Source organism: Podarcis cretensis, assembly GCF_951804945.1.
Source record: "Podarcis cretensis genome assembly, chromosome: 6".
Lineage (NCBI taxonomy): Eukaryota > Metazoa > Chordata > Lepidosauria > Squamata > Lacertidae > Podarcis > Podarcis cretensis.
The window spans coordinates 51015137-51029691 of record NC_137175.1 but is presented as its reverse complement, the minus strand read 5'-3'; the positions used below and the strand labels follow the sequence as shown (position 1 = coordinate 51029691).

The window sequence follows — 14555 nt, the reverse complement described above, 5'->3', positions numbered from 1 at the left end:
AGCCCAACTGTGCCCTGTGAGATTTTATCCTGCACTGTTTACACTTCTTTTTTGCAAGCTCATTTTCCACAGGCAAAAAAGAAAAAGCTTAAAAGCTTTTTTTTTTTAATTAAAAAAGGTGGGGAAGGAGGTGAAATTCTTTAAATGACGGAATGAGAGATGCAAATTAATTCCTTGAGTATAGCAATTACAAAAATGCACATGAACTGGGTGACCTGGTAATCTGACTCCTTGCCCAGCTTCAATCTTGATCCTTATTTGACGGCTTATTTGACTGAAAACAGAAGGCTGGATATTCAATAATTCAACCAAGGCCAATCGACATTATAGACTGACACCTATCCATTCATTCATTCATTCATTCATTCATTCATTTATTGTATAGCCCTGCCTTTCTCCAATGCAGCCCACAACATAAATTAAAACAGACACAACTAAAAACATGCAATAAATAGAAATATTTAAAAAAACAAATAAGGAACCCTATTAAAAACATCTTAGTTGTTTTTTGTTTTTTTTAGGTTAAATTTTTGGTTTTGTATGTCTGTACTTCTTTGTGTGTTATGATTTTGTAACTCTTTTTTGTTAAAAATTTAATAAATATTAATTTAAAAAAAAACCACCTCTGAAAAAGCTTAAACCCATCCCTGATCTAAAGTGTGCGCAAGCCCTCTTTGTTGCTTATGTGCATTTGACTTGGTTGTGTTTTTCCCTTCCCCATACAGAGCCTTGCATGGCTCCAGAATCAGAATCCCGCTTGGAACATTAGAGAGGGAGCCATTTTAGTGCGCTGAATGAGACTCTGGCAAACCTCTGACATTTGGGGGCCATGGATGAAAGAACCTATTAGGCTACAATCCACTACATACAAGACCAGCAGAAGGAAGCCCCGCAAGATACATTCTTCTTCCAACACTGCCAAGGCCACCCCAGAGTTAGAATTCATTCTGATCTCTCTATATGGAAGCAGCCATCCCACCTGGAAACAGAGACTAGCACACCCCGCGCTCGGGGGGCCTGCATCAATTCCCCTTCCAAGTTGGTGGGCAGATGCTGGTGGCGCTCACAGAAGGATCGCACGTGGTTGCACAGAGTAAGCAGAAAGCTCGTGATGTCTATCTCCTGCAAGAGCTCCTCACAATAATCCATGGCTATGAGCAGATCAGGGCAGCTAATGCTGTGGCCCTGTTGTAGGCTCTGGAACAGCCCTGCAAAGAATCAGAGAGTTAGCTGGCCCTGTAGATTCACCCAGAAACAGCAACATGGTAAGCAGCAGAAATGATGAATGTGGGGTGGAGTGGGGGAGCAGAATAACACAGCAGGTTTTGCTAGTGGAGGCTGTGGCCCATTTAAATACCACCAAGCCGCCAATCAGGTTCACTCTAAGTATGGGGAACTGCAAGTTTGCCACAGTTGCATGGGCCCCTCCTGGTGCTCCAGAAGGAAGTCAGGCCCAGAGGGGTAACAGAAAAGCCAGCTTCCTCCCACTCTGGGGACAGCAACCCAACCAGGGAATATCTATCCTTTACCTTTCACATAGCACTGATGGGAATGCTCTTGCAGCAAGGTACAGAAACTCAGCAATTCCTTGTGCTTGGCATCTAGCCAGGGAGTGCTGGTGGGGCGCTCCACTGACTGGCTTCTGGAAGACAAAATCATCCAACGTTGACCATCTAGATTCTAGGACAAGGCCCACATTCCTCCCTCACCTTAGTTCTCTCTCCTAAGGCTCTGCCCGCAATACTAGCGCTTGGCCTAATATACATATACATACACATATCCCTGCCCAAACAGCTGGAAACTGAGTAGTGATTGTCTCTGTACAACCTCGAAGGCCAAGATCTGCCCAACTGCTGTTGAGTTTTCTGTGCCCCTTAGCTCACCTGAAAAAGATGTCCCGCAGAGGCTTATCTAGCCTGGGACTGATCATCTGCTCCCGCAGCAGCTCCAAGGAGCAGCTGTAGACATAGACAGGGCAGCGGGCTCGGCAGCTCTCGCCCAGGTCAAGCTGAGATGTCTGGCGGCTGAAGGAGATACGCCCTTCTCTTCTCGGCACTGTGTCTGGATCTCCCGAGTCCTGGCCAATTTCTGTAGACGGGATACATCTTGGAGGATGAGAAGCAGCCTCAAGCTCACAGCTCAAACAAGAAGGAAATGATGCTCTTTCTATGCATCTTGACATGACACACAGCGCACCTTGCATGACTCAGAGCACAGTTGAAATGTGCACCCTTTCCTCTGCCTCAAGGCACTTCAGGTAGTCCTTTACTTCCCCCTGCCCTTCTGCAGCAGAAGGGCATGTGCTCTGCCTGCAGAAGGTATTAATGGATTCCCAGTTTTAAAATGATCTTGGGGGCAGGTAGTAGGAAAGAATTTTGCTGGTGACTTCCTGGGGAGCTGCTGGCAGCAGCAGCGTAGTGTGGGTTGTCAGCACCCGGGGCAAGGCAAGTAATTTGCGCCCCCTAACCCAGGGCAAGGCAAGTAATTTGCGCCCCTAACCCCTAACCTGCCGCCGCTGCCAGCTTCTTCTTGCTGCTGCCTGGGCTTGGGTATTTAAGGTAGCCACGGCGGCGGCGGCAGGTCCGTGTCAGGTGATCTGAGGCGAGTTGCCGCTGGCGCTGTCGCCCAAATGATGCCGCTTGCCCGGAGGAGGAGGAGGGCAGAGAGGCGAGGAAAATGCAACATGGCCCAGCAGCTGCAGCAGCAGCAGCGGCGGCAGCAGGGCTGTGAGGAGGGACTGCCTGGCGCGCCCTCCGCGGCCCTGACACGCGGGGACCACGGCGAGCGCTGAGAGCCGCTGCCTGCCGGACGCCTTCAGCCCGGACGTGCACACAGCTCGTTGGTTCCGCGAGACATGGGGTTCTGCTACAGCCTGCGCCCAAGGCTCTTCGGCGACTCCGGAGGCGGCGAGCGCGCCCTCCCCCAGATGTTGCGCCCGGCCCCCCCTGCACCCCCCACGCTACACCACTGGCTGGCAGTCACAAGAAACAGACTGACGTTCCCCAGCCTGGTGCCTTGCAGATGTTTTTCGACTACAATCAGCCCCACCCAGCATTCACAATGTCCTCTGGGGTGAGGTTGGGTCTTCACCCAACCCACTCCAGCAAGCCTGTCTCAGGGTTCAAGAGAGACTGACATAAACATGCACATCTTCCCAATGATATGCTTGTGTAAGGATCTTAAATTATTCAAGTTTGCGCCCTTGGCTAAAAGTGTATGATCCCGAAAACCTACAACCAGAACCTAATGCAATCTCCATTATCTCCTTCACCTCCCGTCTGATTCCAAACACAGGAGACTGCCTGTGGTGCAAGGAAGCCCAAAACAAGGTTGGTACCATTGGCTGGCGTAACACTGACGGTTGGAAGCACCCCTGCAGTCTCCAGCTCCTTTTCTCCTTGGGAAAGTGTTGGTTCCTGCTCTTTGGAAGATTTATCTGTCCCATGAGCCATCAACCTCTGTATGTCTGGAAAAGATGGTAAGAGTTTATTGCATATTATTTGCTGTCATCGCACCCAGCTGCATTCAAGGGATATATAGCAACTGATATGGTCAGAACATCGCATCTGCCATAATCTTCCTGCTGTACCACACAAGAAAGAAATCAGGTAGTAGATGAACAATTCAGCATTTTGTTCTCTCAAAGAAAACAAAGCAACAAGCTTCTAGTCCTTAAAGAGTGAGAATTTAAACCTGTGGCAGGATTCAGCATCCCTTGGCACAGCCTACAGTCTACAGAATATTGGCAAGCACCTGTCTCATCTCTGTACGACTTCATTTCCTCAGGCAGGTGTCCCTTACCTGGAAATGTAGCTGGTAGGAAGGTGAGGAAAAGATGCTGTGGATTTACCAGCTTGGCATAGCATCGCCACTGGGGGAAGAGGTCCTCAGGTGCTGGTAAGATCTCATCTCTTGACCCCTCTGCATTGTTTGGAGCCTAAGAAAGTAAAGTCAAATTGAACATGGCCATGACATTTTGACATAGGAACCCTGTTCCTCACCCAGATTTAACAAGCAAAGTGTGTTGATACACATTTTTGGTAGCAAAGGTAGATAACTCTCTCGTCAGTCATTCACATAGCCCTTTAGATCCAAAAACATAATGACTGATTGAGACAGAACTGTTACAACTCAGTCAAGCTACTGGAGCGGATTCAGTTGCCTACTCACTATTGCCCATGTGCACTGAGATCACCCCAAGAAAGATCTCCATCAGAAGACAATAGCAGATGGAAGCTCTCAAGTTCAGGGGGCTCTCTGGGGTAAGGCATCCTTGGCAGTTTGATACAGAGGTCAAGGGGATGCTGTACCTGTTGTGTAATTGCAGAGGTAGCCCTGTCTTTGCTGCCAGCAGAATGGTAGGTGTTGGCTGGATCCCGATGTTCAGGGAGCACAGAGGCCTTGGGAGGCTCTGTTGAGAGGGACGTAAAATGGTCAGAAGCCATCAGGGGAATGGAGAAAGGCAAAAACAGCTGCATGCATGTCCTCTTACCTTGGACCACTGGGAGCATAAATGGGGCTGGGTGGCCATCTCTGTCCCGCTGCAGCACCTGCTCCATGAAGGTTATATGATCTGTGCCAGATAGCATGATCTCCCTGTCGCTGAGGTCATGCTGGAGGCAGCCATGGAAGAGGCTGAGGAGCATTTCATTGGGCAAGAAGGAAGAGTCCTTTGCGATCCCATCATCCTCTATTATAGGTGGAAAACCAAAAATTCGAGCAAACCGATTTTTCTGTTGCCCCAGCCTAGCACACCCACCCACTGTGCATGCAGGTCTGACAGCTTCGTGGGACTAAGTCAGACAAGAGCATCCAACCTCCCTGGCCCAGCTTAAAGCAATAGGAATGGGATCTGTAAGGCGTTCCAGTGATTCAAAATGAAGATCCCTTCCTACTGCTTCATTACATCTCATGTTCAATGACAGATATGGCAAGAAGTTTTTAAAAAAGAGGGACCAGGTCTCCTGAACCATCTGACTGGAAGACAGGCAACAGGCAACAACCATTTTGCATGCATTCAAAGCACACACGACTGTGCATGCATGCATCACTGTGACCCTGGAGGCGGCAGGAAAAGGAGGCAGAATAGGGCAAGGGCGGGGGCATAACAGGGCAGGCTTAGACGTGCTCTGCCATCATGCACAATGACCCAGAATGCAACCCCCACGCAAACTGGGGGTTGCCTATATAGAAGTGTATATACTTATACATATTATTATGTTGTGTCATACATATATGTAAAAAATGTTTATACTGATGTTTGTAAGGAAAATATCGTCAAAGTGCTTTACAAAGCCAGAGGTGTAGACTGTGGTAATTCAGAAGAAAGGCACACATAGCCTGCATTGCCCAGAGGCGCTCTTGGTTAACGCGCTTTGGCTATTCTGGAGACAAGAAGCACTGAGCCCCCGTCATGCCCTTCCCCCGGAGAAATGTGCAAAAGTTTCAGGCCTAAGTTGACTTACCTCCTGTCAGCATCAGGAAGGACATTTCAATCTGCTGACACTTTGGCAATAGCTTCATGAGGTCAAACTGGAATGGAATTTCATGTACCCGAGAGCCGCTTGAAGCACCACAACCTACGGCAAAAAGTAGGAATATAATCTCTGTCAAGCCACAGGAACAGCCCCATCTCAAAATGCCCAGAAAGCACATGCTAGGAGAATCACCTTCGGCAGTAGTGGGTCTTGGATCACATGCTGGAAAGACCCAGTCCTTGTTCTGGCACAGTTGGCTGATATACTCAAAGGCAAGCATGGTATGGATGCACATTAGATCTCGAGGGTAAAGCTGGAAGAGGGATCTGAAGTAAGACGCAGGGCTTGGCAACACAAAGACTTTACCATTTCAGAAATACCACTCCGTTAAGACACAGAGATGCCAAGGATAAACTTGGACCAGGTATACAAATCTTGTCCATATATGCTCCAATGGGAGTAAAATTCATGTTCAGATAATTATTTGATGAGAAAAATCCTAGTGGGGAAAAAAGCAACTCCTCCCCAAGGAGGAGCAGGTAGTGTCTTCACAACAAACAACAATGGTGGCTGGACAGATCATCATGACAGAGGCCCCCAAGACCAAAAGCCAGGAAATACCAGCTGTCAGTCATGGTCCCTGCAAGGTAATGGTCCCAGAAGTTGCCTTCCCTCTCCCTCACCACCAAAGGAACGTACCGCTTTGGGAATTTTCTGGTAAGACAGGCCATGTAAGTGCCGCCAGCTGTCTGATGCACTATTCACACAGCCACTTTGTGGCTCCACCCAGCACTCTGTAACAAGGTTCAGCTCCATGTCCACCTCAATAGCTTCCACCTCTGTATCGTTGTCATCATCTGTGGAGAAACTGGAGAGCAAGCGAAACATTGTAAGCATGGCTTGAGCATCAGTGAGTGCTCCTCACACTTCCTTGGCTTCTGCTTATTATTTGCCTGAATCCCCAAAGTATTGAATTGTCCAGGGACTAGCCTTTCCCATCATCTGATGAGCATACTTGGCCTGGCCACTGCGCATAAGCAAAGTCATCATTTAGCCTGTCTTGTGATGCTACTAGCCACAACGGCTGTGTTCTGCTTCCAGTGCCAGTCGTGGTATGTCACTGAGTACCAGTTGCGGAGAACGACAAGTGGGGTGAGCACAACTGCCCTTGTGTGCCTTCCCATAGGCATCTGGCTGGTCACTGTAAGAACAGGATGGCCTTTGGCCTGATCCCTCAGAGCTCTTATGTTCTTAAGGGGCATAAATGGGCCTTGGGCCTTTGTGGAAAGGAAACTAGGCGGAACTAGGTTGTGCGAAGGGCTGACAAAGTTTTTCTTCCTAGGTAGCTGAAAGGGAGCTATACATCCAGATGGAATAATCTTTAAGGATAGACACATAGAGTCTGCACTTCTCAGAATGCCTCAAGGTAAATGCCTCACAAGTTTCCCAGCTCTCTCTGGATCCTAGACTAAAGGTAAAGGTAAAGGGACCCCTGACCATTAGGTCCAGTTGTGACTGACTCTGAGGTTGCGGCGCTCATCTCGCTTTACTGGCCGCGGGAGCCAGCATACAGCTTCCGGGTCATGTGGCCAGCATGACTAAGCCACTTCTGGCGAACCAGAGCAGCATACGGAAACGCCATTTACCTTCCCGCCAGAGCGGTACCTATTTATCTACTTGCACTCTGACATGCTTTCGAACTGCTAGGTGGGCAGGAGCAGGGACCGAGCAACGGGAGCTCATCCCGTCATGGGGATTCGAAACGGCAACCTTCTGATTGGCAAGTCCTGGGCTCTGTGGTTTAACCCACAGTGCCACCTGCGTCCCGGATCCTAGACTATGCACCCAAAAAAGGAGGCCACTTCCACATTCTTTGTCTTGGCATCAGGGCCATGAAAACAAGTATGCCTCAAATATTTTTAAAGCCTACGTAGCCTTGGAGCGATGAGGTATTAATACAAGAAATACCACACCAAGGGAACACTCAGTGGTTTGGCACATCCGCTTTGTACTTGTTGTGCAGTTGTTATGCATTCCTCTTAGTCTGTTCAGCTGATTTCCACCCCCACATTTTTGCTGGACAACTATGGAGTGCTGTGCAAAGGGAAACTGAGGCAAGCTAATCAACTTCCAGTTACAACACAGCCAGTGATTCTTTCCCCTGGTTCTTTACATGTACTTTGGAGAACTCTGGGTTCTGGACAAGCACTGCCAATAAGGGCCTTGGAAGAGCTGGCTTCCAGCCCAGATGGACTGGGACAGTGTTCACACATACATACAGTACTTATTTTGGGGAGCACAATCTGGGGTGCCAGCAAGGCACTTAGCAGAGAAAGTCTTTGAGCTCTCACAACGTGATGCTTGCAACCTGTCTGGGTAGGAAGGACACCCAGGCACTCCCAACCAGAAGCCCCCTTGCCACTGTAAGCAGCGGCAGACCAGAAGCAAGGGGTAATGTTTGATGTGTGGCAGTTTAATCCACACCCCTGACGTTTCCTGGGGACCCTCCAGCTGCACCCAGAAGTCCCTGTTTCTGCAAGCTGCCTGTAGTGGCAGGACTTCTTCCATGACCCCAGGGTTGGCGATCCCTTACCCTCACCTGTCTTTGGTTGAAGTGGAATGTGGAGGGAACAGCACGTATTGGACAATGCAGCTGTGCTTCTCGCCGCCGCTCTCTCTTGAGGAGTCACTCTGTGGAAGAACAATCTACGTGAGCCTATCCTGCTGCTGCTGCATGACCTCTCTCCTAAGGCACGTCTGAGGCTAGGAGAGAAGCAGCCAAGCAGTACAACTTGCCAACATCTGGCCCAGCCAGCACACACTCTGGGCTCAATGTTTCTTTTGGTTTTGGCTTTCCATGGAGGAGGGGGCTAGACAGAACAGAACTGGGAGGATGTTCATCAGGCAAATCTTATCAGGAGAACTCCCTGCCCCTCCCTGGGCTGTAACATTGGGAAACTTCTCATTCCCTTCCTCAGAGGCCATGGGAGGAGCATCAGCCGGATGCCATTTCCACCTGCTGACCTTCTTTATTATGGGTGGACTAGCCTTTTGGGGGCTGAGGGCCATGGAATCATGTTTTTAATGACAAATTTGGGGGGGCCTTCAAGCACCATGAAAATCTCGGGGGGGGGGGGCAGATGTGGCCTGCAGGTCACGGGGCAGCCACCCTTGTAAACAGGACCAACAGGAAAACTCCTGAGAGAATGGCACACAAAATAGGTTTCGACATGTCAGGGTCAGGGAGTTAACACAGGTGCATTAGGCCTGGCCACAGGTGTCTCTGCATCCACCCCACGCCACCCACAGATTGAGATCAGCCCTTACTGGGATCACAATGATGTGGCAACACTGGAGGCAAGAGGAAGGGTATCAAACCAAAGGGGAAGAGCAAACCGTGTTTACCTTCATGGGCAACTCCAGCACCATACTGATAATTCCATCGCCACTGGACGCAAAATGAAAGCCCTCGGACAGACGAACCCTGCACATCCCAGAGGAAAACTATGGCAGGTTACCAGGTTCTTACAACACCCTCACCTGTGTATGCCTCACACTCCAACCCTTCGTAGTCTCTCTCAAAGTAATGCAACCCCCCCCCCCATCATGAAGAGCTCAGTCACACCCATCTATCCGACACTGGCAGAAATAACCTAAGTAGGACAACTATCCTTCTCCTCCGCAGCTCTTTGGGTGGGCTCAGATTCAGGCTTTGCAATGAAATGGGCACTTACTCTGTGAGAGTGGACAGCAGTTGCGCCACGGCTGTGATGGGCACTGTGGGTACCAGCCCCGACTGCACACACCAGATCCAGCGCTGGTGGTAGAAGTAGCGAGACAAGGAAGCCAGGGTGGAGGAAGCTGTGCGGTTGGCCACCATGGTGAGAGGGCCGGACATGGGTGGATTCTCCAGAGGCAGGAGGCATGGAACACGATAGTCAGAGGGCAACTTCTCATATCTAGGAAGTGGAGAGAGGAAGTGAACATGACTACAGCTGGGAGGCTGTCGCGTTCTTACTGGCCCCATGGAGAACACTTTTGAGACTTCAGTGAGTCATCTCTGCACCTTCTCAGCCTGAAGTCCACCACACAAGCCCACCCCAGTGTGCAGAAAAAAAGGCTTGTGTACACAATGGCAAAGACATCACAAAAGAACACACCATATATTAAGAGAATTTCCTGCAGGCACAAAATTTCCATTTTAATTAAGGAATTTATGTAGGCTTATTGGAGGGGCATATAATCAGCAGTGCTTCTTAAATTCCACAAAGAATAGGAGTTTTTTTTAAAGTAAAAACAAATTAAAAACCACAGATTGCATAACACAGGAGAGGGAAGGCATGGATAATAGGACTGTGGAACCTGTAGGAAAAGGATTGGCAAATATGGGAAAGCAGAAGTGGTGGTTTTTTTGAAGAAGGATTGAAAACAAGCCCAGAAGCCTAATCCGATGAGCCTTTCATGCTCAACTTCCATTAAACATTTCAGCTTTCCCACCAAAAATTGTCTAGGGGCAAAAACATATTTTTAAAGTGAAAAGATTCCCAGAATTACAAAGCATACTCTGCTTTGTTTACCACACCTGCCTGCAGCCTTTGCAGCCCCTAAGCAGGAAGGGTGTCAAATTCCCACAGCCCAAGCCGGTTAGTCGCCCTCTCTCATAATGTTAAAGAATCCAGGGCTCTCCACCAAGCCTGAAGGGCGAGAGATTCAGCACTTTTACAAACAACTGACAATTAAGTTACATAATCTGCTGCCACATAATGTGGGACTGGCCACAAAATTGGTTGGCTTCAAAAGACAATTAGGTAAATTAATGGAGGATAACAGCTATTTAGTATTAAACCACAGGATCAGAGGCAGCATGCCTCTGCATAACAGCTGCTGGGCCACAACAGCGAGAGAACACTGATGTCCTCATACCCTGCTTGTGCTTTTCCCTGTAGGCACTAGGTGGGTCCCTGTGGGAAATAGCTTGCTGACCTAGACCAACAAGTAGTTAACACGGTGTCCTCCAGAGGTTTTGGACTACAACTCCAATCACTCCTGACCATTGGGCATACTGACTGAAGGAAGGGGTGATGGGAGCTGTAGCCCCAAACACCAGGTTAGCTACCCCTGAAGGTTTTTGGGGTCCAGTCCAACTTCTGATACTTACAACCTCCACAGTGGCCAAATCATATGCCAGGGTCCGCCTGTTCCAGGCCTACTGAAGCTCTAAGGTACCAAATGTTCTGCATGTCCTGCCCCTGTTACCTAATCAGGAGCTTCTCCAGAGGCTTGTGCAGCACAATAAGGCAAGGCCTGTCCGAGAGGGTTGGCTGGGCCCCAGGCACAGGAGGAGATTTTGATGGGGAGCTGCTGCCCAGGGCCTTCCGCTTCACTTTTGGCGTTGCCTCTTTGCTCTGGACTCTGTGGGGGAAGCGCAGCTGAAGGATACGATCTCTTAATTCTTCTACTATCTGTTGGGAGAGAAGTAGATGGGCACAAACACTGGAGCAGAACGTTTGCCTGCCCCTTACATACGAACAGCTGCTGTTGTGGAACCTGCTGTTCCCTCATAGCTCCTTGGGCCCTGCTGTTATCTCTGTAGAAGCTGCAACTCTGGCTCCAAAATTCCCCAGGCGTACTGGTCTGTCTCTGTCAGCAATGTTACCTGATGTCCCAAAAACTAAGACATCAGCCCCACGAGGGAATTCCCCATGGAAGCCTCCTTACTTAAAGCAGCCCAGAAGGAGACTACAGCTTGCCTCTTAGATGTCCATCAAGACCTGGATCAGTTCCAGAAATACCATATGCCTAGGCAATTTTAGACAAGTTTGCTGCATTACTGGAGGAGAGTGGGAGGGATGGGCCCTCCAGCTAGCTTTGCCCACCAACCGCAATATTATTTAGGCCTAGAAACAAGGCTTCTAGTCTATGAAGCCCAAGGAGGACTTCAGATGCTGTTGAATGTACAGGAGAATATATTGCTGCTTGGTAGTGCTGAAGGATTTACTTCCTCCCCAAAATACCCACTGAACCGATTCTTGCTGTGTAAATGCATTTTCCTGCAGTTTTGCTAAATGCTTACTATGACCCGAGGAAATCCAGTACTCACTTTGTTCCTGATCTTAGCAAGCGTCCCAATGGGGAACCCCAGACGAAGGACCATGCAGGGAGTTTTGGAAATGATCCGCACCACATAGAATGAAAACGGAGGCTGATCCTCAGAACTGCAGAATGGAGAACGACAAACAGCAGGTGGAACGAGCATCAACACAAGCGCTGACAACTTTTTCTACCTTAACCCCCAATCTAAGGTGCGGACCTTATACAACGTCTCATCCCCAGCTGCCCCACCCCTTTATTAAGTGCCTTACCTGCGCATGAGCTTGACGTAGGAGTAGCCTTCCACAAGCACAAAGCTACTCCAGTCACGCAGCAAGGAAGTCAGCGCCGAGTGCGAGATGCGGCACTGAATAGTGCTGTAGCGGCCGTTGTTGCCTGGGGTGTGCAAATGCTTTGGGACTGGCCTGGGAAGTACATCAAAGGGTTACTACTCATGGTCCAGGATAGACTGCTGGTTCCTCATCCTTCTACTCTTGGGCAAAACACACATGTGAGAGGTCTCCCTCAGCCATTTCGATGCTATCGGTAAGAACAAGCAAAACCACAGGCTAAGCCACTTAGCAAGATTTGCACTGTGGCTGGGGTACTTCAGCTATCTCTATGCATGCTCCCCCAACCAAGAGACACACAGCAACCCAGCGTGCACATACATGTCATGCTCCAAGAGGATTACGATGCGGTGCATGTGCAGCCACCTCTGCCAGAAGTTGGCATCCATAGACAGAATGGGCTTCCAATAGGCTGCAAACTGCGAGTGGCAGGAGTCCGAGCTGCTGTGCTGCAACGACAGTACCTAAGAGGGAGGGAAATAGTACTCTGTTGGTGCCTTCGCCTTTGGTTCTATGGTGGAGTGCAGCACATTCTGCCGCCCCCCCAAATCCGTCATGCTAGGTGGTTAAGCACAAGGTTGGTCAAATTATGCCATTCCCCTGAAACAGTTCAAAATCATCTTCATCAGAAGTTACAGACACCAAGGACAAACTCACAAATTGCTGCCATTGCAGTGCCTGGGTGCCATAATGAAACTACCTCCCTCTCCTCCCCCCAAATCTGCCCTAAGGGTTCCTCCAACTCTCTGGAGCAGATCTGGGGAGGGCACAGGGCATATTGCAGAGAGGAGAGGGGGAAGCCGCATTCAGTTAACTGTAATCCTTGTGCTGATGGAAATAGTTAGTAGAATACCACCCAAAATTTCCTACTGAGAGAATATCTAGCACCCCATTTGTTTTTAAACAGCAATGAAAAAAGCACCTCTGAGTGTTTGCCTAAGACAGACCCCATGAGGGCCTGACATTATATATGCAATGGTCAAAATGAACTGCAACAAGCTAGATTGTCAATGCATGGTGCAGGAAATCAACAAGTGTACTTACTCAATGAAAATGCTACATATAAACAGAACAATAAGTGCTAAGAATGGGCTGCGAGGTAAAACCTATAGGGGAAGCTGGAAGAGAGGGATGGCTAGCATTAATATGAGAGATGAACAATGGCTCAGAAACTCAAGACAGCTGCCTTGAGGCCTCAAGAAGATCAAATAAAGATTAGCTTGCACTGCTTAAAGTCCTGACGCCTTTACTCGTCTGTGGTCTTGGCATCCTGACTGAACTTGTTTTTGGCCATTACATTGGGGCAGATCAAAAGGAGCTTGTGCCTCAAAGGCACATGTCTGACCTGATCGATGGGGTTCTTAATTTGACAGAGATTAGTCAACACCAAGAGACATAGGTGGTGTTAGTCTCCTAAGCTGTGTTCAAGGAAATGGACTGGATATAGCAGCCCTTTCAGCTGACTAAGTTAACTTTGGAACTCTGTTTTTGAATCACAAGTGGCAATGAGGGGGAGCAGCCTGGATTCTCCTTTCTTCTACCTCTGCAGAGCCACTCAACAGGAATGCCCCCTTTCGCCATTGCTGTTTATGGTTATGGAAACTCTGACTAATTTTAACATGCAACAATAACGACGTGGAAGGCCTAGGTGTAAATGGCAGAGAGCATGTACTCAGCCTGTTTGCTGACAGTAGCCTCCTTTTTCTGAAAGATCCGATCAAAGTCTGACCTGAGATCCAAACAGTCTTGGACCCCTTTCACTCTGCAACTGGTCTTGAAGTGAACTGTGGTAAGTATGTTATGTTATGCATAGGCATACCGCCAGCTGATCAACTACAAAGCACTTGCAGTTTTACTTTGCAGCTCAGGTGCCTAAAGTATCTGGGGACAGTGATCATCTAACTGCTTCAGCAACTCAAAAGGAAAAATTATTACTCACTAGTGAAAGATGTCAAAACCGACTTACACAGATGGAGCTCTCAGTCTCACCTAGTTAGAGAGAATCTCAGCAGTAAAAGCATCTTTGTTACCTTGATTCTTGTTCTTATTCCACATGCTCCCCCCATCTGGTTGGATGATGGAGTGATTAGACAATGGCAAAAGTTGCTTAATGGCTTTATTAAGGGAAGGCAGAGGCCCCTAATGAGCAAAATCATTACGTATCAAACAAGGAATGGGGTGGAAGGGGGTCCCAAACCTTCAGTTTTATTATGAATCATGCCAGCTCCGATGTAGGAGTGCAAATATCCAGAGTGTGGGGTCAGGTGGGATTACCTTGAGGAATTATAACAAATATAGAGTAAGCCATCTTTGTCAGCAATGAAAGCATTGCGTTGACTGGGTTTAAACTATTTTGATATGATTCTTGATCAATTCACACCTCTGCATCCCTGTTCCATTTCTCTTTCTTCACAAGTCACTACACAGCCCAGTTGCTTCACCAGGCAGGCTCCTGGGTCATCAAAGACAGTGGGCAGCTTCTTTGATGTAGCTTTTCTGATATGTTAATCTTAGGATGTTAATCTTAGGGCCAGGAAACAGATCTCACATAAAGGTGATAATGATCCGCTGTCCTCCTGGCCGTCCTTCTTATCATGTATATTGCTTGTTTATCACCTCTGGGGTTGCCAAATGCTCT

The 14555-nt window shown here is 48.6% G+C and overlaps 2 protein-coding genes across 6 annotated transcripts in view; one reads left to right on the top strand and one right to left on the bottom strand.

Annotated features, from left to right (window-relative positions):
• Window positions 1-14555, top strand: part of MED8 (mediator complex subunit 8) — a 299444-nt gene that overhangs the window by 229688 nt on the left and 55201 nt on the right. The gene's annotated exons all lie outside the window — the stretch shown is intronic.
• SZT2 (SZT2 subunit of KICSTOR complex) overlaps window positions 1-14555 on the bottom strand; it is a 94103-nt gene that overhangs the window by 42573 nt on the left and 36975 nt on the right. For all 5 annotated transcript variants that reach the window (XM_079980206.1, XM_079980210.1, XM_079980207.1 and 2 more), the window contains exons 12-28: window positions 12239-12381; window positions 11840-11992; window positions 11578-11692; window positions 10734-10939; window positions 9212-9436; window positions 8883-8961; window positions 8077-8168; window positions 6177-6345; window positions 5670-5790; window positions 5466-5579; window positions 4493-4690; window positions 4311-4411; window positions 3802-3937; window positions 3338-3466; window positions 1884-2088; window positions 1530-1642; window positions 980-1208 (exon numbers count right to left, since the gene is read on the bottom strand). In XM_079980206.1, coding sequence (XP_079836332.1) covers window positions 980-1208; window positions 1530-1642; window positions 1884-2088; window positions 3338-3466; window positions 3802-3937; window positions 4311-4411; window positions 4493-4690; window positions 5466-5579; window positions 5670-5790; window positions 6177-6345; window positions 8077-8168; window positions 8883-8961; window positions 9212-9436; window positions 10734-10939; window positions 11578-11692; window positions 11840-11992; window positions 12239-12381 — 2528 coding nt within the window. The remainder of the gene's footprint in view (window positions 1-979; window positions 1209-1529; window positions 1643-1883; window positions 2089-3337; window positions 3467-3801; window positions 3938-4310; window positions 4412-4492; window positions 4691-5465; window positions 5580-5669; window positions 5791-6176; window positions 6346-8076; window positions 8169-8882; window positions 8962-9211; window positions 9437-10733; window positions 10940-11577; window positions 11693-11839; window positions 11993-12238; window positions 12382-14555) is intronic.